The 14,038-nt window shown below is 41.0% G+C and overlaps 1 protein-coding gene across 1 annotated transcript in view; it reads left to right on the forward strand.

The window, feature by feature from the left end:
* Positions 1-367: 367 nt before the first annotated feature.
* Positions 368-14,038, forward strand: part of a2ml1 (alpha-2-macroglobulin like 1) — a 104,749-nt gene continuing 91,078 nt past the window's right edge. Inside the window, exons 1-5 of the mRNA XM_062971387.1 lie at positions 368-525; positions 6,065-6,248; positions 6,672-6,713; positions 9,738-9,888; positions 11,663-11,715. Coding sequence (XP_062827457.1) covers positions 458-525; positions 6,065-6,248; positions 6,672-6,713; positions 9,738-9,888; positions 11,663-11,715 — 498 coding nt within the window. The 5' untranslated portion in view covers positions 368-457. The remainder of the gene's footprint in view (positions 526-6,064; positions 6,249-6,671; positions 6,714-9,737; positions 9,889-11,662; positions 11,716-14,038) is intronic.

Genomic DNA, 14,038 nt, shown 5'->3' on the forward strand with positions numbered 1-14,038 from the left:
AAAAGATAATTTTGAATAATCTGAAATTTTAATTTAACAACGTGTCAATGCTGAGTGTCATAAAGCTATCTGTTACTACATCTGAGACGGGGTCTGTGGTTTTCACCCCTCTGGCACAGGGGTCCATGGAACAAAAAAGGTTAAGAATTCTTGCTTTAAAGTCATGTTTTGCTAAATTTCTACCCAAATGCAGCTATTGTGGAACTTACAGAAGAGTCACTGCCATCTCCCTGAATGGGATATGAGAGAGGCTCATGGACAAATGATGTTTACTTGAAGGCAGAGAATCAATATGGGTGTCATTGACTAAGGGCAATGAAGTTCATACGCCCACACAGTGATTTTTGGAATGGACTCATCTCTAGCAGGTTATTTAAGTGTCTGCACCTAGACTCCAGTGCTGGTTACTGGAAACCCAATCTGAATCCAGCCTCTGCTGTCCATCACAGTTGAGGCAATGGGAGCAGCTCTTCTCATCTGGGCCTTGGCTCTACTGACGTGCACAGCCTCAGTAATCTCAGATTCGTAAGATTCTTATTTTTTTTATTTCTCTTTGCTAAGCATATAACAAGTGAGATATCCAATTGACAGAAATCTGTAGTCCTTAGGAATTTCCAAGTTACATGTTTAGTATGGAATTGCCATACTTATTTTCCTTGTTTATAAGGAGTGTGTTTGATGTTGCTAGGAAATAATTGTTCTGAGTTCTTGCTGTGCTTTGCCTGTGAAGCTTCACAAAACTCACCTTTTGTAGAGGACAACAGAAGAGCAAGAAAATGTCTGGAGATATAGGCTGCCCTACAATTACTCTTTTGTCTTTTTGATGAGGACGTTTTTGGTGTTCTTCAATAATAGGTAAAGGTAAAGGTTTCCCCTGACGTTAAGTCCAGTCATGTATGACTCTGGGGGTTGGTGCTCATCTCCATTTCTAAGCTGAAGAGCCGGCGTTGTCCATAGACACTTCCAAGGTCATGTGGCCGGCATGACTGCATGGAGTGCCGTTACCTTCCCGCCGGAGCGGTACCTATTGATCTACTCACATTGACATGTTTTCGAACTGCTAGTTGGCAGAAGTTGGAGCAACAGCGGGTGCTCACTCCGCTCCCGGGATTTGAACCTGGGACCTTTCGGTATGTAAGTTCAGCAGCGCAGTGCTTTAATACACTTCGCCACCGGGGCTCCATTATCCTCAATAATAATAATAATAATCATCATCATCATCATCTTGAGGTCCTGAGTTTTTCTTGTTGTTTTTCGTCAATGCGACTGTCAGGTTTGGATCATTGATGTTGCCATCCCAGGTGACAGTCGCATTGACGAAAAACAACAGGAAAAACTCATTTCTTCACCCCCACCACCTTATTGTTATTCATTCCACAAAAGTATAGAAAATTGATTTAGTATGGAATAGAGTAGTTGAATGTTGATGTGTGGTTTGGGCTGAGATTACCTTTGTGGAGAACAAACTTTGGTTAATAAAGCTACTGATGGACATTACAGAAGATTATTTAGTCTAGTCTAAGGCAACGGCAGAATTTATGACTGGCTGCGCGAATGACAGCATTTGGACTAGAGCTCTGAAATGAGCAGTCACAGCCATCTTCTGGAGTGAAATTGGAGATAATAAGTTCAGGGACAGATGATATTTATTTAGTGGAGGAAAGTCAATATGGGAGCCATTGTCTCAAGAAGGTAAAGTTCACACACAACCACACAATGAAGTTTAGAACAGTAAGGTCATCCCATGTTTGGATTTCCATGCATCGAAGCAAATGCATGGAATCCCAGCAGAGAGCATGGAGAATCTGTCACTTCATGCATTGTACGGCTCACTTGGGGTCCTCACATATGGGGGGAAGCATCGCCACCTGGCTTCCCCTCATTGCCCTGAAGGCAACACGGGAAGCATATACCACTGGTGTTCCCCTTTCCCCACGAAGTACACATGCATCATGTTATGGGTTCCGTCAGTAAAGGAGAGAGCAAGTGGCATACGATGGGGAAAGGAGCCTGTCTGATGAGGTCGTAAAAGATGATGGGGCTCCATTTTTATTTTATTTTATTGCTTTTTGTTCCATTATTTTTGAAATACAAAGCCTTCTTCAGAGCTTGAATCCAGCCTCACTCAAAACATATTTCAGAATGTGGTAGTCTTCTTCTCTGGAGATTTTTAAACTGAAGCTGAATGGCCATCTGCTGAGAGGGCTTGGATTGTGTATTCCTGCACAGCAAGGGATTGGACTGGATGGCTTTTGTGGTCTCTTTCAGCTTTATGATTCCGTGATTCTCTATGTACAGTGAATATAGGATAGATCCTTTCCTTGTAAGAGTAAACTTCCTCATTTGGAGAATGCTCCTGAGTGTTACTGTTAAGCAGGGGTCCCCAAACTAAGGCCCAGGGGCCGGGTGCGGCCCTCCAAGGTCATTTACCTGGCTGCCCTCAGTTTTAGATTTAGGCTCGCCCAAAGTCTGAAATGAATTGAAAGCACACAACAGCAACAACAATTCTACTTAACTTGACTATCTCATTGGCCAGAAGCAGGCCCACACTTCCCATTGAAATCCTGATAGGTTTACTGTATGTTGGTTAAAATTGTTTTTATTTTTAAATGTTGTGTTGTTCTTTCATTTACTAATATTGTGCTATGGTAATTAATATAATATATTGTTTATACATATAATATTGATACTAATATTATAATGTAATACAATATAATACTAACAATAATACAATAATACTGTGATGGAGGCTCCTTCTTTGGAGGCTTTTAAGCAGAGGCTGGATGGCCATCTGTCAGGGGTGCTTTGAATGCGATTTCCTGCTATTTGGCAGGGGGTTGGACTGGATGGCCCATGAGGTCTCTTCCAACTCTACTATTCTATGATTCTATGAATTATATATTATATATTAAATGTAATATTACTAATAATATTACAGTATATTGGTATAGTACAATATAGTAATATATAATGCTAATATTGTACTGTGCTAATAATATAATATATTATATGTACATAAAACTTGTAAGTCGCTCTGAGTCCCCTTCGGGGTGAGAGAGGATGGGGTACAAATGTAGTAAATAAATAAATAAATAAATAAATAAATAATTGTTGTTGGTTTTTTTTTTTTTTTTTTTTTGCAATAATAAGATATACGCATAGGAATTTGTTCGTTTTTTTTTTTTCCAAATGATAATTCGGTCCCTCAACAGTCTGAGGGACCATGAACCGGCCCTCCACTTAAAAAGTTTGAGGACCCCTGCTGTTAAGGAAGACCTGACCTGGGGCATTCATACAGTGGCATTGGTTAAGAGGCCAGCAAAGATTGTGTTATCAAATATTTTTAAAGAAATAACAATTGGTGACTTTCTACCGCTGTGCTATAGAGAGTGTTCCAAGCTGTAGTATCTGTGTATGGTTTAGTAATTTCACAGTGGCAGATAGGAAGGCGCACCAAGGGGTTATCACTACTGCCCAGAGAATTATTGGTTGCCCTCTTCCCTCTCTGGAAGAACTGCATAATTTCTCACTGCCTTATATACAGTAGAGTCTCACTTATCCAACACTCGTTTATCCAACGTTCTGGATTATCCAACACATTTTTGTAGTCAATGTTTTCAATATATCGTGATATTTTGGTGCTAAATTCATAAATACAGTAATTACTACATAGCATTACTGTGTACTGAACTACTTTTTCTGACAAATGTGTTGTCTAACATGATGTTTTGGTGCTTCATTTGTAAAATCATAACCTAATTTGATGTTTAATAGGCTTTTCCTTAATGCCTCCTTATTATCCAACATATTCACTTATCCAACATTCTGCCGGCCCGTTTATGTTGGATAAGTGAGACTCTACTGTACTTTTAAAAATTGTTACCACCTGGTAGACAATACAGGATGATAAAAACAAGGACAAATAGGTTGACTGATAGTTTTTATCCTAAAGCTGTGACTATATTGAACTCTGTGGTTTCACACTGATGTGGCATTAAGGATTGTTCAATAGCGAATATGGAAGTATAGGTGCTTTGTTTTGTAATTTTTACATATATAATGTGGTTGGGATGTCATTTACCACCTCATCAGATGGACTGATTTGCCCACCGTACTTGCTCTCCACTTTCAACATGAAGCCAATTACACACCCCACGTGTACTTCTGGCCGGGCTCTGTGCCAAAAGGGGAGAGCAAGCAGTATATGCTGCCACTGCAGCAACACAGGAAGCTTCCATGTTGCCTTTGGAGCAATGGGGAAAGCTGAGCAATGACAATTTCCCCCGTGGGATAGTAAGTTGGGTGATGCAGGGCAGGGAGCATCAGGTTCTCCTTGCCACTGCCGGGAGCCCATGGAATATCATTGTTGACATGTAGCATAGAGACAGTATACATACATATGTACATCACACACCATGTTATCACACCAGGGCTTTAATGTGGGAAGCCCCACATTTCTGCTGCCTACAGAATTCTGAGAAATGTAGTTTAGGGTGGGGCCTTTTGCATTCTTAGGTATAGAGGTCCTTGCTTTCCTAAACTACATTTCCCAGAATTCTGCAGGCAGCAGAAATGCGGGGCTGCCTGCTTTAAAGTCCCGGTGTGATAATGCCATCAGAAACAACTCCCCCCAGAAGCAATCCTACAATGAATCCCCTTAAGGTTCAAGAGCAGATTTTCCCCATGTGGTATACTCCGTATCAGGGTCCCAAAACTAAGGCCCATGGGCCAAATTCAGCCCTCCAAGGTCATTTACCTGGCCATTGCCCTCAGTTTTAGACTTAGGCTCACCCAAAGCCTGAAATGACTTGAAAGCACATAACAACAATCCTAATTAACTTGACTATTTATTTATTTATTTACAGTATTTATATTCTGCCCTTCTCACCCCGAAGGGGACTCAGGGCGGATTACAATGAACACATATATGGCAAACATTCAATGCCAACACACAACAACATATATAGCCAGACACAGAGGCATTTAACATTTTTTTTCAGCTTCACGATTCCGGCCACAGGGGAGCTGTTGCTTCACTGTCCACTAGTGGCTGTACTTCCTCATTCCTTTCCTCTTGTTTTGCTGGCAGTTTTATGATGTTGTAAATTAGTTAAATTTGCCTCCTGCATAAAGCGTGCCTAAATTTCCCTAACTGACAGATGCAACTGTCTTTTGGGGCTGAATAGGTCAACAGCAAGCCGGGCTATTTAATGGTCGGGGGCTTAACCCGACCTGGGCTTCGAACTCATGACCTTTCAGTCAGTAGTGATTTATTGCAGCTGGTTACTAGCCAGCTGCGCCACAGCCCGACTATCTCATTGGCCAGAAGCAGGCCCACACCTTCCCATTGAAATCCTGATAGATTTATGTTGGTTAAAATTGTTTTTATTTTAAAATATTATATTGCACTTTCGTTGTTGTTGTTGTTGTTGTTGTTGTTGTTGTTGTTGTTGTTGCACTACAAATAAGACATGTGTAGTGTACATAGGAATTTGTTCGTATTTTTTTTCAAATGATAATTTGGCCCCTCAACAGTCTGAAGGATTGTGGACTGGCCCTCTGCTTAAAAAGTTTGAGGACCCCTGCTCCAAATGATTTTGATCATAGACTACATTATCCAATGCTGTTGGGGGTTGAAATCTGAAACATGTGGAGGGACCACTTCGAGGAGAATCAGATCCTGTCATGTGGGATCAATGTGTGGATATGGCCTGTTGCCATGGTTCCAAAAAGGTTTTTTTCAAAAATTTGTTTTAGTTTCAACTAATTTTGTGGATTTAAGCTAGAGCTGTTATTGCACTATTGTTTTCATGAAAAATTGAATCCTGCTTCTTATGTTAATGCTGTAAAACATTATTTTCTATATTAGAAAGTTTGATCAACTAAGTTTTAATACTTAAATTATTTTTTATTCATTTGGTTTTAAATTTCTATCAACTTAATTTAAACCAGCTAACTCTGCATGTAGGATGTCAATTGACTATCTGTTCTATATAAAGAAGTGCAACATGTCATTTTCTTTCTTCATTAAGGCTTCTATTTCCTCTTTCTTTTTCTTATCTAGTCACTATCTTGTGGCCTTCCCAGCAGTTATTCATCATCCTGGTAATGAAAAGTTCTGTGTACTGTTAAGTTCCCTCTCAGAGACAGTCCATCTGTCAGTAATAATTGAAACCAAGATCAAGAATCACACCTTATTGGACAAAGATGTGGAAAAACCAGGGATCTATGAGTGTCCTGAATTCCAGGTAAATCTGCAAGGAGACCAAGTTTAGCATGTTATGGGCACAGCCTCTTTATGGTTTATTGATGTTAGAAACATCTGCAATACCTAGAATCTCATGCTTTTCCACCCCTGTATAGAGTTTTTGAATTCCTCTATTTCTGCTTTCCCATTTCTTATGACAGCTGTAAGACCCAAGGATGCACTGATCTGCTTGGAGTAACATCTAAACCAGTATCCCCTAGTCCAATGGGCTTGATATAGGACCTGCATTCTATGGAGAGAACCTATTATCCAATTTTCAGATACTGCTTCTCCCCACCCATATAAAGCTTCACCCCATTCCACAGAATGCAGATTTAATATTAAGATATGAGTAACTCAGCTGAATGAGCATCATTCTAATGTTATTTCACCTTCTTTCTCTTCCATCCCTTTTTCTGTTCAGGTCCCACCCTTTGTTCCAGAGGAAGAGTCAAAACCTTTTTCTGTAAGTCTCACAATTTCCAACTTTTCCATTCTCTGAGAGATATATACAGTAACATCACCATAACCACAAGGGATATGTTTTTGGACAGTCCAGAAAGCTGTACTAGAGAACCTAGAATATCTCTCTAGGAAGTGATTAGGTTCTCCAGTGTAATTATTGTAATTTCTGGAGGGGGTGTACCATAGGATTGTGCTGACGAACCTAGCAATTTATTAAAGATAGCATTTCCCCACAAGGCATGGAGAAGTGACACCAGGGATATGGGTTCCACAGTTATGGTGGGGACATACTGTGCTGGAAAAGCAATACTCAAGTAGGTGTAGATGGGAAATGCTACAAATAAAAGATGGCATCACCGTTTGATTAATTTGTGATTATCATGCTTGTGATGTGCATTCTGACACTAGATGGAGCTGGATCTGTCTTCCTCACAGCACTCCCCTTCCAAGTGGTTATAGTCATGAGGGCCCCTTTCTCTACAATACTTCCTTACCATTTTATTGGTTTTTTAAAATTTTTTTAAAAACTATATAATCGTTGTGACACCTGTTTTATTTTTCATAAATACAAGAAACATTAGCACCATTTTACTATTGTCATCTATATATATAAAAGAGTGATGAATCATGGCGACCAACAAAACAACAAAACTAAACACCCCACAACCTCGAAAATCCATGCCTCTAGGTTGATACAACAAAAAGAAAAGAAAAATAAAGTCCTAATTAGAGGGAGAGGAATAATTGTTTTTATCTAATTGCTGCCAGTTAGAAAGCTAAGCTCCGCCCACTTGGTCTCCTAGCAACCCACTCAGCCCAGGGGACAGGCAGAGTTAGGCCTCACTTAGACCTCTTCCACACTGCCTATAAAATATAAATACCCCACTATTAGCCCCACCTTCTGCCAACCTTAAAGTTCAAAAATATGCAAATGAGAGTAGATAAATAGGTACTGCTCTGGCAGGAAGGTAACGGCATTCCATGCGGTCATGCCACATGACCTTGGAGGAGTCTACGGGCAACGCCAGTTCTTCGGCTTAGAAATGGACATGACCACCAACCCCCACAGTCAGACACAACTGAACTTAATATCAGGGAAAAACCTTTACCCTTCACCTTAACTACCACCAATTCCTCAATACTTTATTTCCCATACCATCATACTTCGCCACAGCAACGCATGGCCAGGCACAGCTAGTGATCTACTATAATGGTATCACTGTGTTATTTATTACAACCACACCACACGCAGTCTGGGCTCCATTTCCATGCTCTTTGGAAATTGAGTCCTACAGAGGCCATTGCACTTCCAGTGGGACTCCATTAGACTCTGTTTCCACAGTGCATGGACTCCAAATGGGGAAAAAAAACAGGAGAAAACAGGGAAAGACAGGGGAAGGACGTGGGATAGCTGGCCATCTCAGAAGAGAGACCTTTGTGGTAGGGAACAAAGTGAGACGGTTGCCTTCTCTTTTCCCCACTCTCCCACAGCTCATGGGATGAGGTCCTTGATAAGATATTCTGCCGCACACATGCTTGCTCTATTGTCCCAGTGGGGAATGTGTGTGAAAGCAGTTTATAGCAACAGTGCAATATGTAAGAGAATCTGCTTCTACTGTGTGTGGCAGGGGGTAGGGATCATAAAACAGAAACAGGAAGTAGGCTGCAAAAGCACAAGAGTTTTATGTCAAAAGTTCTCATCATGAGGTACTGTTCTAATGCAAAATGAAACACTACAATAGATGCATATAGGGCTTTAGAATTCAAAATGTATGGAGATGTATAAGAACCTTATTTCACAAAGTGGAAGCTGGCATAATAACTGGAATGATTATCTCTTTTGCATAACGCCATGCTAAACTCATTACCAGTGTACCACCCACCTGTGATAAAGAAAGCAAGAGCAAAAGCCAGCAATAGTCCCGCATTGTGCCACAATCCCAGGACTTGATGAGTCCATGTGCTTCTGTGATGGCATCCACTGTTCTCCCCCCACTGGATTTTTTAAAAAATCACCTAGAATTTTGCAAAGTACCTTTGAAAAATTAAAAAAACAAATGTAGAATTGTATCAGTAGCAGAGTGGAGGTATGTTGCCCACCAGTAAGTTCTCCTTCTTTGGAGGCTCCTTCTTTGGAGGCTTTTAAACAGGGACTGGATGGCCATTTGTCAGGTGTGCTTTGAATGCAGTTTTCCTGCTTCTTGGCAGAGGGTTGGACTGGATGGCCTGCAAGGTCTCTTCCAACTCTAGGATTCTATGATTCTGCTTAACACTACTGTGGTGTTGCACTTGTGCAATGCCAGCACCTATATGATCAGAGTTGACATAATGCTGGTAAGTAACTGCTATCCCACAACATGGGAACACCACAGTATAGAGGTTTCAATGCCATGATTGGATGAAGGCTTTTTCACAAGGTCTGATGGATGATTGGCATATATATTCGGTGTTGCACTGTGTTTAAATCTTTTATATATTGTATTTTACTATGTTATTTAACTATTTTAACTGTTTTATTCTTATTTTATTGTATTATGATGTGCTGGTAGTGATCCTGCCAGTTGTGTAAGCCGCCCTGAGACCCCTCGGGGAGAAGGGCGGGGTAGAAATATCGGAAATAATAATAATAATAATAATAATAATAATAATAATAATAATAAATAATGATGATGTAAGTCCACTGTGGTTGTTGGGAATTACCAGGGGATATGCTGGGGGGGGGGGGGGAGGGGGGCACTTCATTTGGATGTCAAAGAATAAAGGTGGAAAGTACAGCAATGAAAAAAACATGGATTAGGTCATTTGGAAACAAGAGTGTGTGGAGAAGGTGAAGAGAGAAAAATATGGGATGGGAGGAGCAATAAATGGGGAGAAGTGTGTGTGGCCTTGACTCCCCCATTTGCTGGGGAAGAAAGGTGGGATTTGAGAGTCTGCAGTTTCCGAGGAAATCCCAAATGTCTCCATCCTCCTGCCCAAAGTTGCTTTTTCTTTTCTTTTCTTTCCTTTTTTTTTTTGCACTGTGAAGGAAGAGGGAGACGAAGTGGCCCATGTTCATGTCCTTATCCAAAAGGGTGACAGTGTGAGTTTTGAAAAACGGAAGAAGGTGGTGATCAGGAAGCCTAAAACAAGGAACATCATGGAGTTTGATAAGCCCTTTTACAAACCTGGACAAACAGGTAAGCATAAGTAGACAGAAGAGCCCAGAAAAAGAGTGTGGGTGTATTAAGACTGCAGAAACAATGCAGTTTGATGGCACTTTAACTGTCACGGTTCAACGTGATGGAATCCTGTGAGCTGTAATTTTACAAGGTCTTTAGCCTCTTTTGCCAAAGAGTGCTGGTGCCTTACCAAGCTATAACTCCAAAGAATTCATAGCATTGTGTTCTGGCAGCTAAAGTGGTGTCACATCGCATTGATCCTATGGTCAAAATGCACCCTTTAGCTTCTCTCCCACCTCCTTGACTATGGTGCTGATAAGCAATATTACTGGCAATTAAGGACTGGATAAGCAAGCAAAGTACAACATGAGCTCAACTGTTAAAATGAAACAAGTTCCTTGTTGGAACCCTGATCCTGCGGATTCTCTAGATCTGTATAGGTAAATGTTGTCCCCTGACATTAAATCTAGTCGTGTCTGACTCTGGAGGTTAGTGCTCATCTCCATTTCTAAGCCAAAGAGCTGGTGTTGTCCGTTAACACTTCCTACGTCATGTGGCCAGTATGACTACATGGAGAGCCATTACCTTCTCATCGAAGCGGGTACCTATTGATTTACTCACATTTGCATGTTTTCGAACTGCTAGGTTGGCAGAAGAGATCAGCATAGACAATCAGTTAGGAAAAGGATACCAGCTTTTGAGTTCTCCATAATTATTTAATTGAATTAATGATATGAAACCAATTTGCAGAGATGTGTCGGTGGCAGAACAATGCCAGATGATGTAGCTGAGGTTTTGCAGTAAGGCTCAATGTCAAGACAGAGATCAGAGACAATTGAATTAGTCCCTAATTACTTCAATTAGAAAAAAATCCATTATGTACTTTTAATTAGTTTCATCTTTCATGAAATAATTACTGCATTTTTAGGAGAAAGCTGGGGAAATTATCCCTAATAGAAATTAAATAATAGTAGGTTCAATTAATCCCGGTGGCGAAGTGCGTTAAAGTGCTGAGCTGCTGAACTTGCAGACCGAAAGGTCCCTGGTTCAAATCCCGGGAGCGGCTTGAGCGCACGCTGTTAGCTCCAGCTCCTGCCAACCTAGCAGTTCGAAAACATGCCAATTGAGTAGATCAATAGGTACCGCTCCGGCGGGAAGGTAAGGGCGCTCCATGTAGTCATGCCGGCCTTGGAGGTGTCTACAGACAACGCTGGCTCTTCGGCTTAGATATGGAGATGAGCACCAACCTCCAGAGTCAGACATGACTGGACTTAACGTCAGGGGAAACCTTTACCTTTAGGTTCAAGTAGTATATAGATCGAGGAAGGTATTGTCTTTGAGGAAGGAGGATTTGTGAATAATTCTAATCACTGGCAGGAAAGTTGGGATTCATTTGTTTTCCCCTCATTTTTCTTTTCTCTTGTCATACTGTTAAATTTTTTTATATTCTTTTAAAATATTGTCGTTTTAATATCTAACTGTGTTTTCAGTTTTACTTCTAATTTGAATCTATGTGCTCATATGTAGGAATGACAGGGTATAAATTAATTGAATAAATAAATAAAGATCTGATAGGGATGAAGTCTGGCTGCGCTGAAAGGAAGGTGAGAAAAAGACAAATAAATCAGTTGATAAGCAACGGTCGTTTGGCAAATCAAGTGAGAAAAGGAGATTAGTTCATTGTAACTGGAACATGGAATGTGGGAGACAGAAAGAGAAAAATATGAACAGTGTGAAAAATACACAAAAATCTGAACAAAACAACAAATAGCTCCTGCTTTTCTCCTCCCAGCAAAGTTACGAATTGTAAGACTTAACGAAGAATTTAAGGCCATTGATGAAACTGTGAGTACAATTTCCTTGTAAAAAATATAAGTTCTTGATTTGGCCAATTGTCTGACCACAGAAAACAAATGTTGTGTGGAAAGTCTCCTTACTGTACCCAGTGCTTTCCTATTTCACTTCTGTGTAATAAAGACATAAGTGTAAAAACGTCTTCACGTAGGGCAAATTTTGGTGGAAACTCCGGTTCTGCAGCAGCTTTGCGCCAGATCCCATCACACTCTGGAGAAGTACTTCTGAGGTGACTCCATGGCAAAACTGCTGTGGAACTGGATTTGTAGGTTTGTGTTCCCACCAGTTCTTTACTGCTGGAAGGTGGTACTTGAGGCATAAGTTACAATGGATCATTTGGGCCACATAGTTGTGCCTCTGTTTGTAGTATGTCTATGAGATTTTCTTACAACAGCTGAGGATATGATCAATGGTTTCATCAGCTTCCTTGCAGAGTCTGCATTTTGGGTCATCAGCTGATTTTTCAATCTTGGCCTTAATTGCATTTGTTCTGATGGCTTGCTCCTGGGCTGCAAGGATCAGACCTTCTGTCTCCTTCTTCAGGGTCCCATTCATGAGCCATAGCCAGGTCTTCTCCTTATCAGCTTTTCCTTCAATTTTGTCAAGGAACTTTCCATGCAACAAAATTATTATTATTATTATTATTATTATTATTATTATTATTATTATTATTATTATTATTATTATTATTAAGAATTCCAGTAAACAGCAAAGCCTCATCTTCAGAAAAACTACCTACCTAGTACCTCCCTCCCTATCTAAACCTGCCATCAATACCTAATAATTTCTTTTCTTTGCAATCTCATCATAAGTTTTCTTTGTTGTATATTTCAGTGCTCTTTGCCTTCTTTATTTCATTTAATAATTATTTGGCTGTTACCTAAAAACTATTGGGCTTCTGTGGAAGCTTTGCCAACAGAACCCATCATCTCTCTCTACTCTAATTCCAACCTCCATCAGGAAATAAAAGACTATTGTTATTATTATTTGTATTCATAAGAATTGAACCAATTGTTACTACTTTTAATTAAAAATCACAAAAAACTACCTGTGTATGCAAGCAATCAGCCACAGCCAGCAGCCCCAGTTCCCATCTTCTCTAGTTGCCAGCTGCTTGCCTGCCTGCCCTGAAGTCACCCTTCTTCTCTTCTCCCTGAGCCCCTCCACTGCCCTTCTTTCGGCCTGCTGACACCTTGCCTTTCTGAGTCAGCGAAGCTGATGACCTGCTTTAAACCGCTAAGACTTAAAATAATGTAATCTGTAATATGCTCCAAAACATTGTTTTTTCCCCAAACATGGCTAAATTTCCCACAATACATTTTTAAATTTTTTTGCCAGTGGATCACACAGAAGTGTTTTACTAATAAGGGGACATGCTGCTTGCTTGCTTGCTTGCTTGCTTGTGGATGGTGGGCTGCTGGCTTCTTCCAGCATGTTGTGAGAACAAGAAATCTTCCGTCACCTGTCTCCTGAAGTGCTGCTATGTCGATGTTAAAGCATCCCAGCTCCCTTGTAATGATAGCAGTCCTGCGTTCGGGGTGTTCACCGTCAGTGTTGTCCAACAGTGTCCGTACGTTCCATGCCCTAAAGTTCATTTTTCTTTTTTGGCCGCAGGGTGGTGACTCCTCTGGACGCAGCAGTCCAGTCAGGAATAAGAGAGGCAGACTATGTTTAGGGCACCTTTTCTAGCCCCTTCCCCATGTGGGGTCAGCAGAGCGGATGCTTAAAAGGGCTGTTCAGTCATGGATACAGCTGCCGGACTACTCAAATGCCATGGACCTTGAGGTAGAATGACTGAATCCATATCCACCGCCCATGTGCCAGTCTGTGACTAGGGGCTTCCAGATTTCACAGTCCTGCCCTGTCACCACTCTCTGATTGTTGTAGTTGGGCCAAGGGGCAGTAATGGTTCTATGGGTGAAACAGCTGGAAGGAGAAAAAGGGCTAATAGAGAGCAGGTGCTTGATGAAGAACAACAAGTAAAGCGGGTCCGGGAAATACTTATGGCTCCTTCAGAGGATGAGACGTTTTATGGGTTTTCTAGTGATGAGGAGTCCATGTTGGAGGATGATGGTTTCACAGAGAGTAGAGGAACTAAAAGGTCTACTCGAGAGCAGGAGTCGGATGAGGAAAGAGAAAGGAAAAAGATCCGGGATATACTCACTGCTCCCACAGATGAGGAGACATTTGAGGGGTTCTCTGGGAATTATGGGTCTGGGAGTGAGATGGAGAATGTTGATTGGACTCAAGTAAATGTGGATGATGAGTCAGCTCATGGGGCTGCATCAGGGGATTGGCAAGCCTCTCATACTCC

Source organism: Anolis carolinensis, chromosome 2 (genome assembly GCF_035594765.1).
Source record: "Anolis carolinensis isolate JA03-04 chromosome 2, rAnoCar3.1.pri, whole genome shotgun sequence".
Taxonomy (NCBI): domain Eukaryota; kingdom Metazoa; phylum Chordata; class Lepidosauria; order Squamata; family Dactyloidae; genus Anolis; species Anolis carolinensis.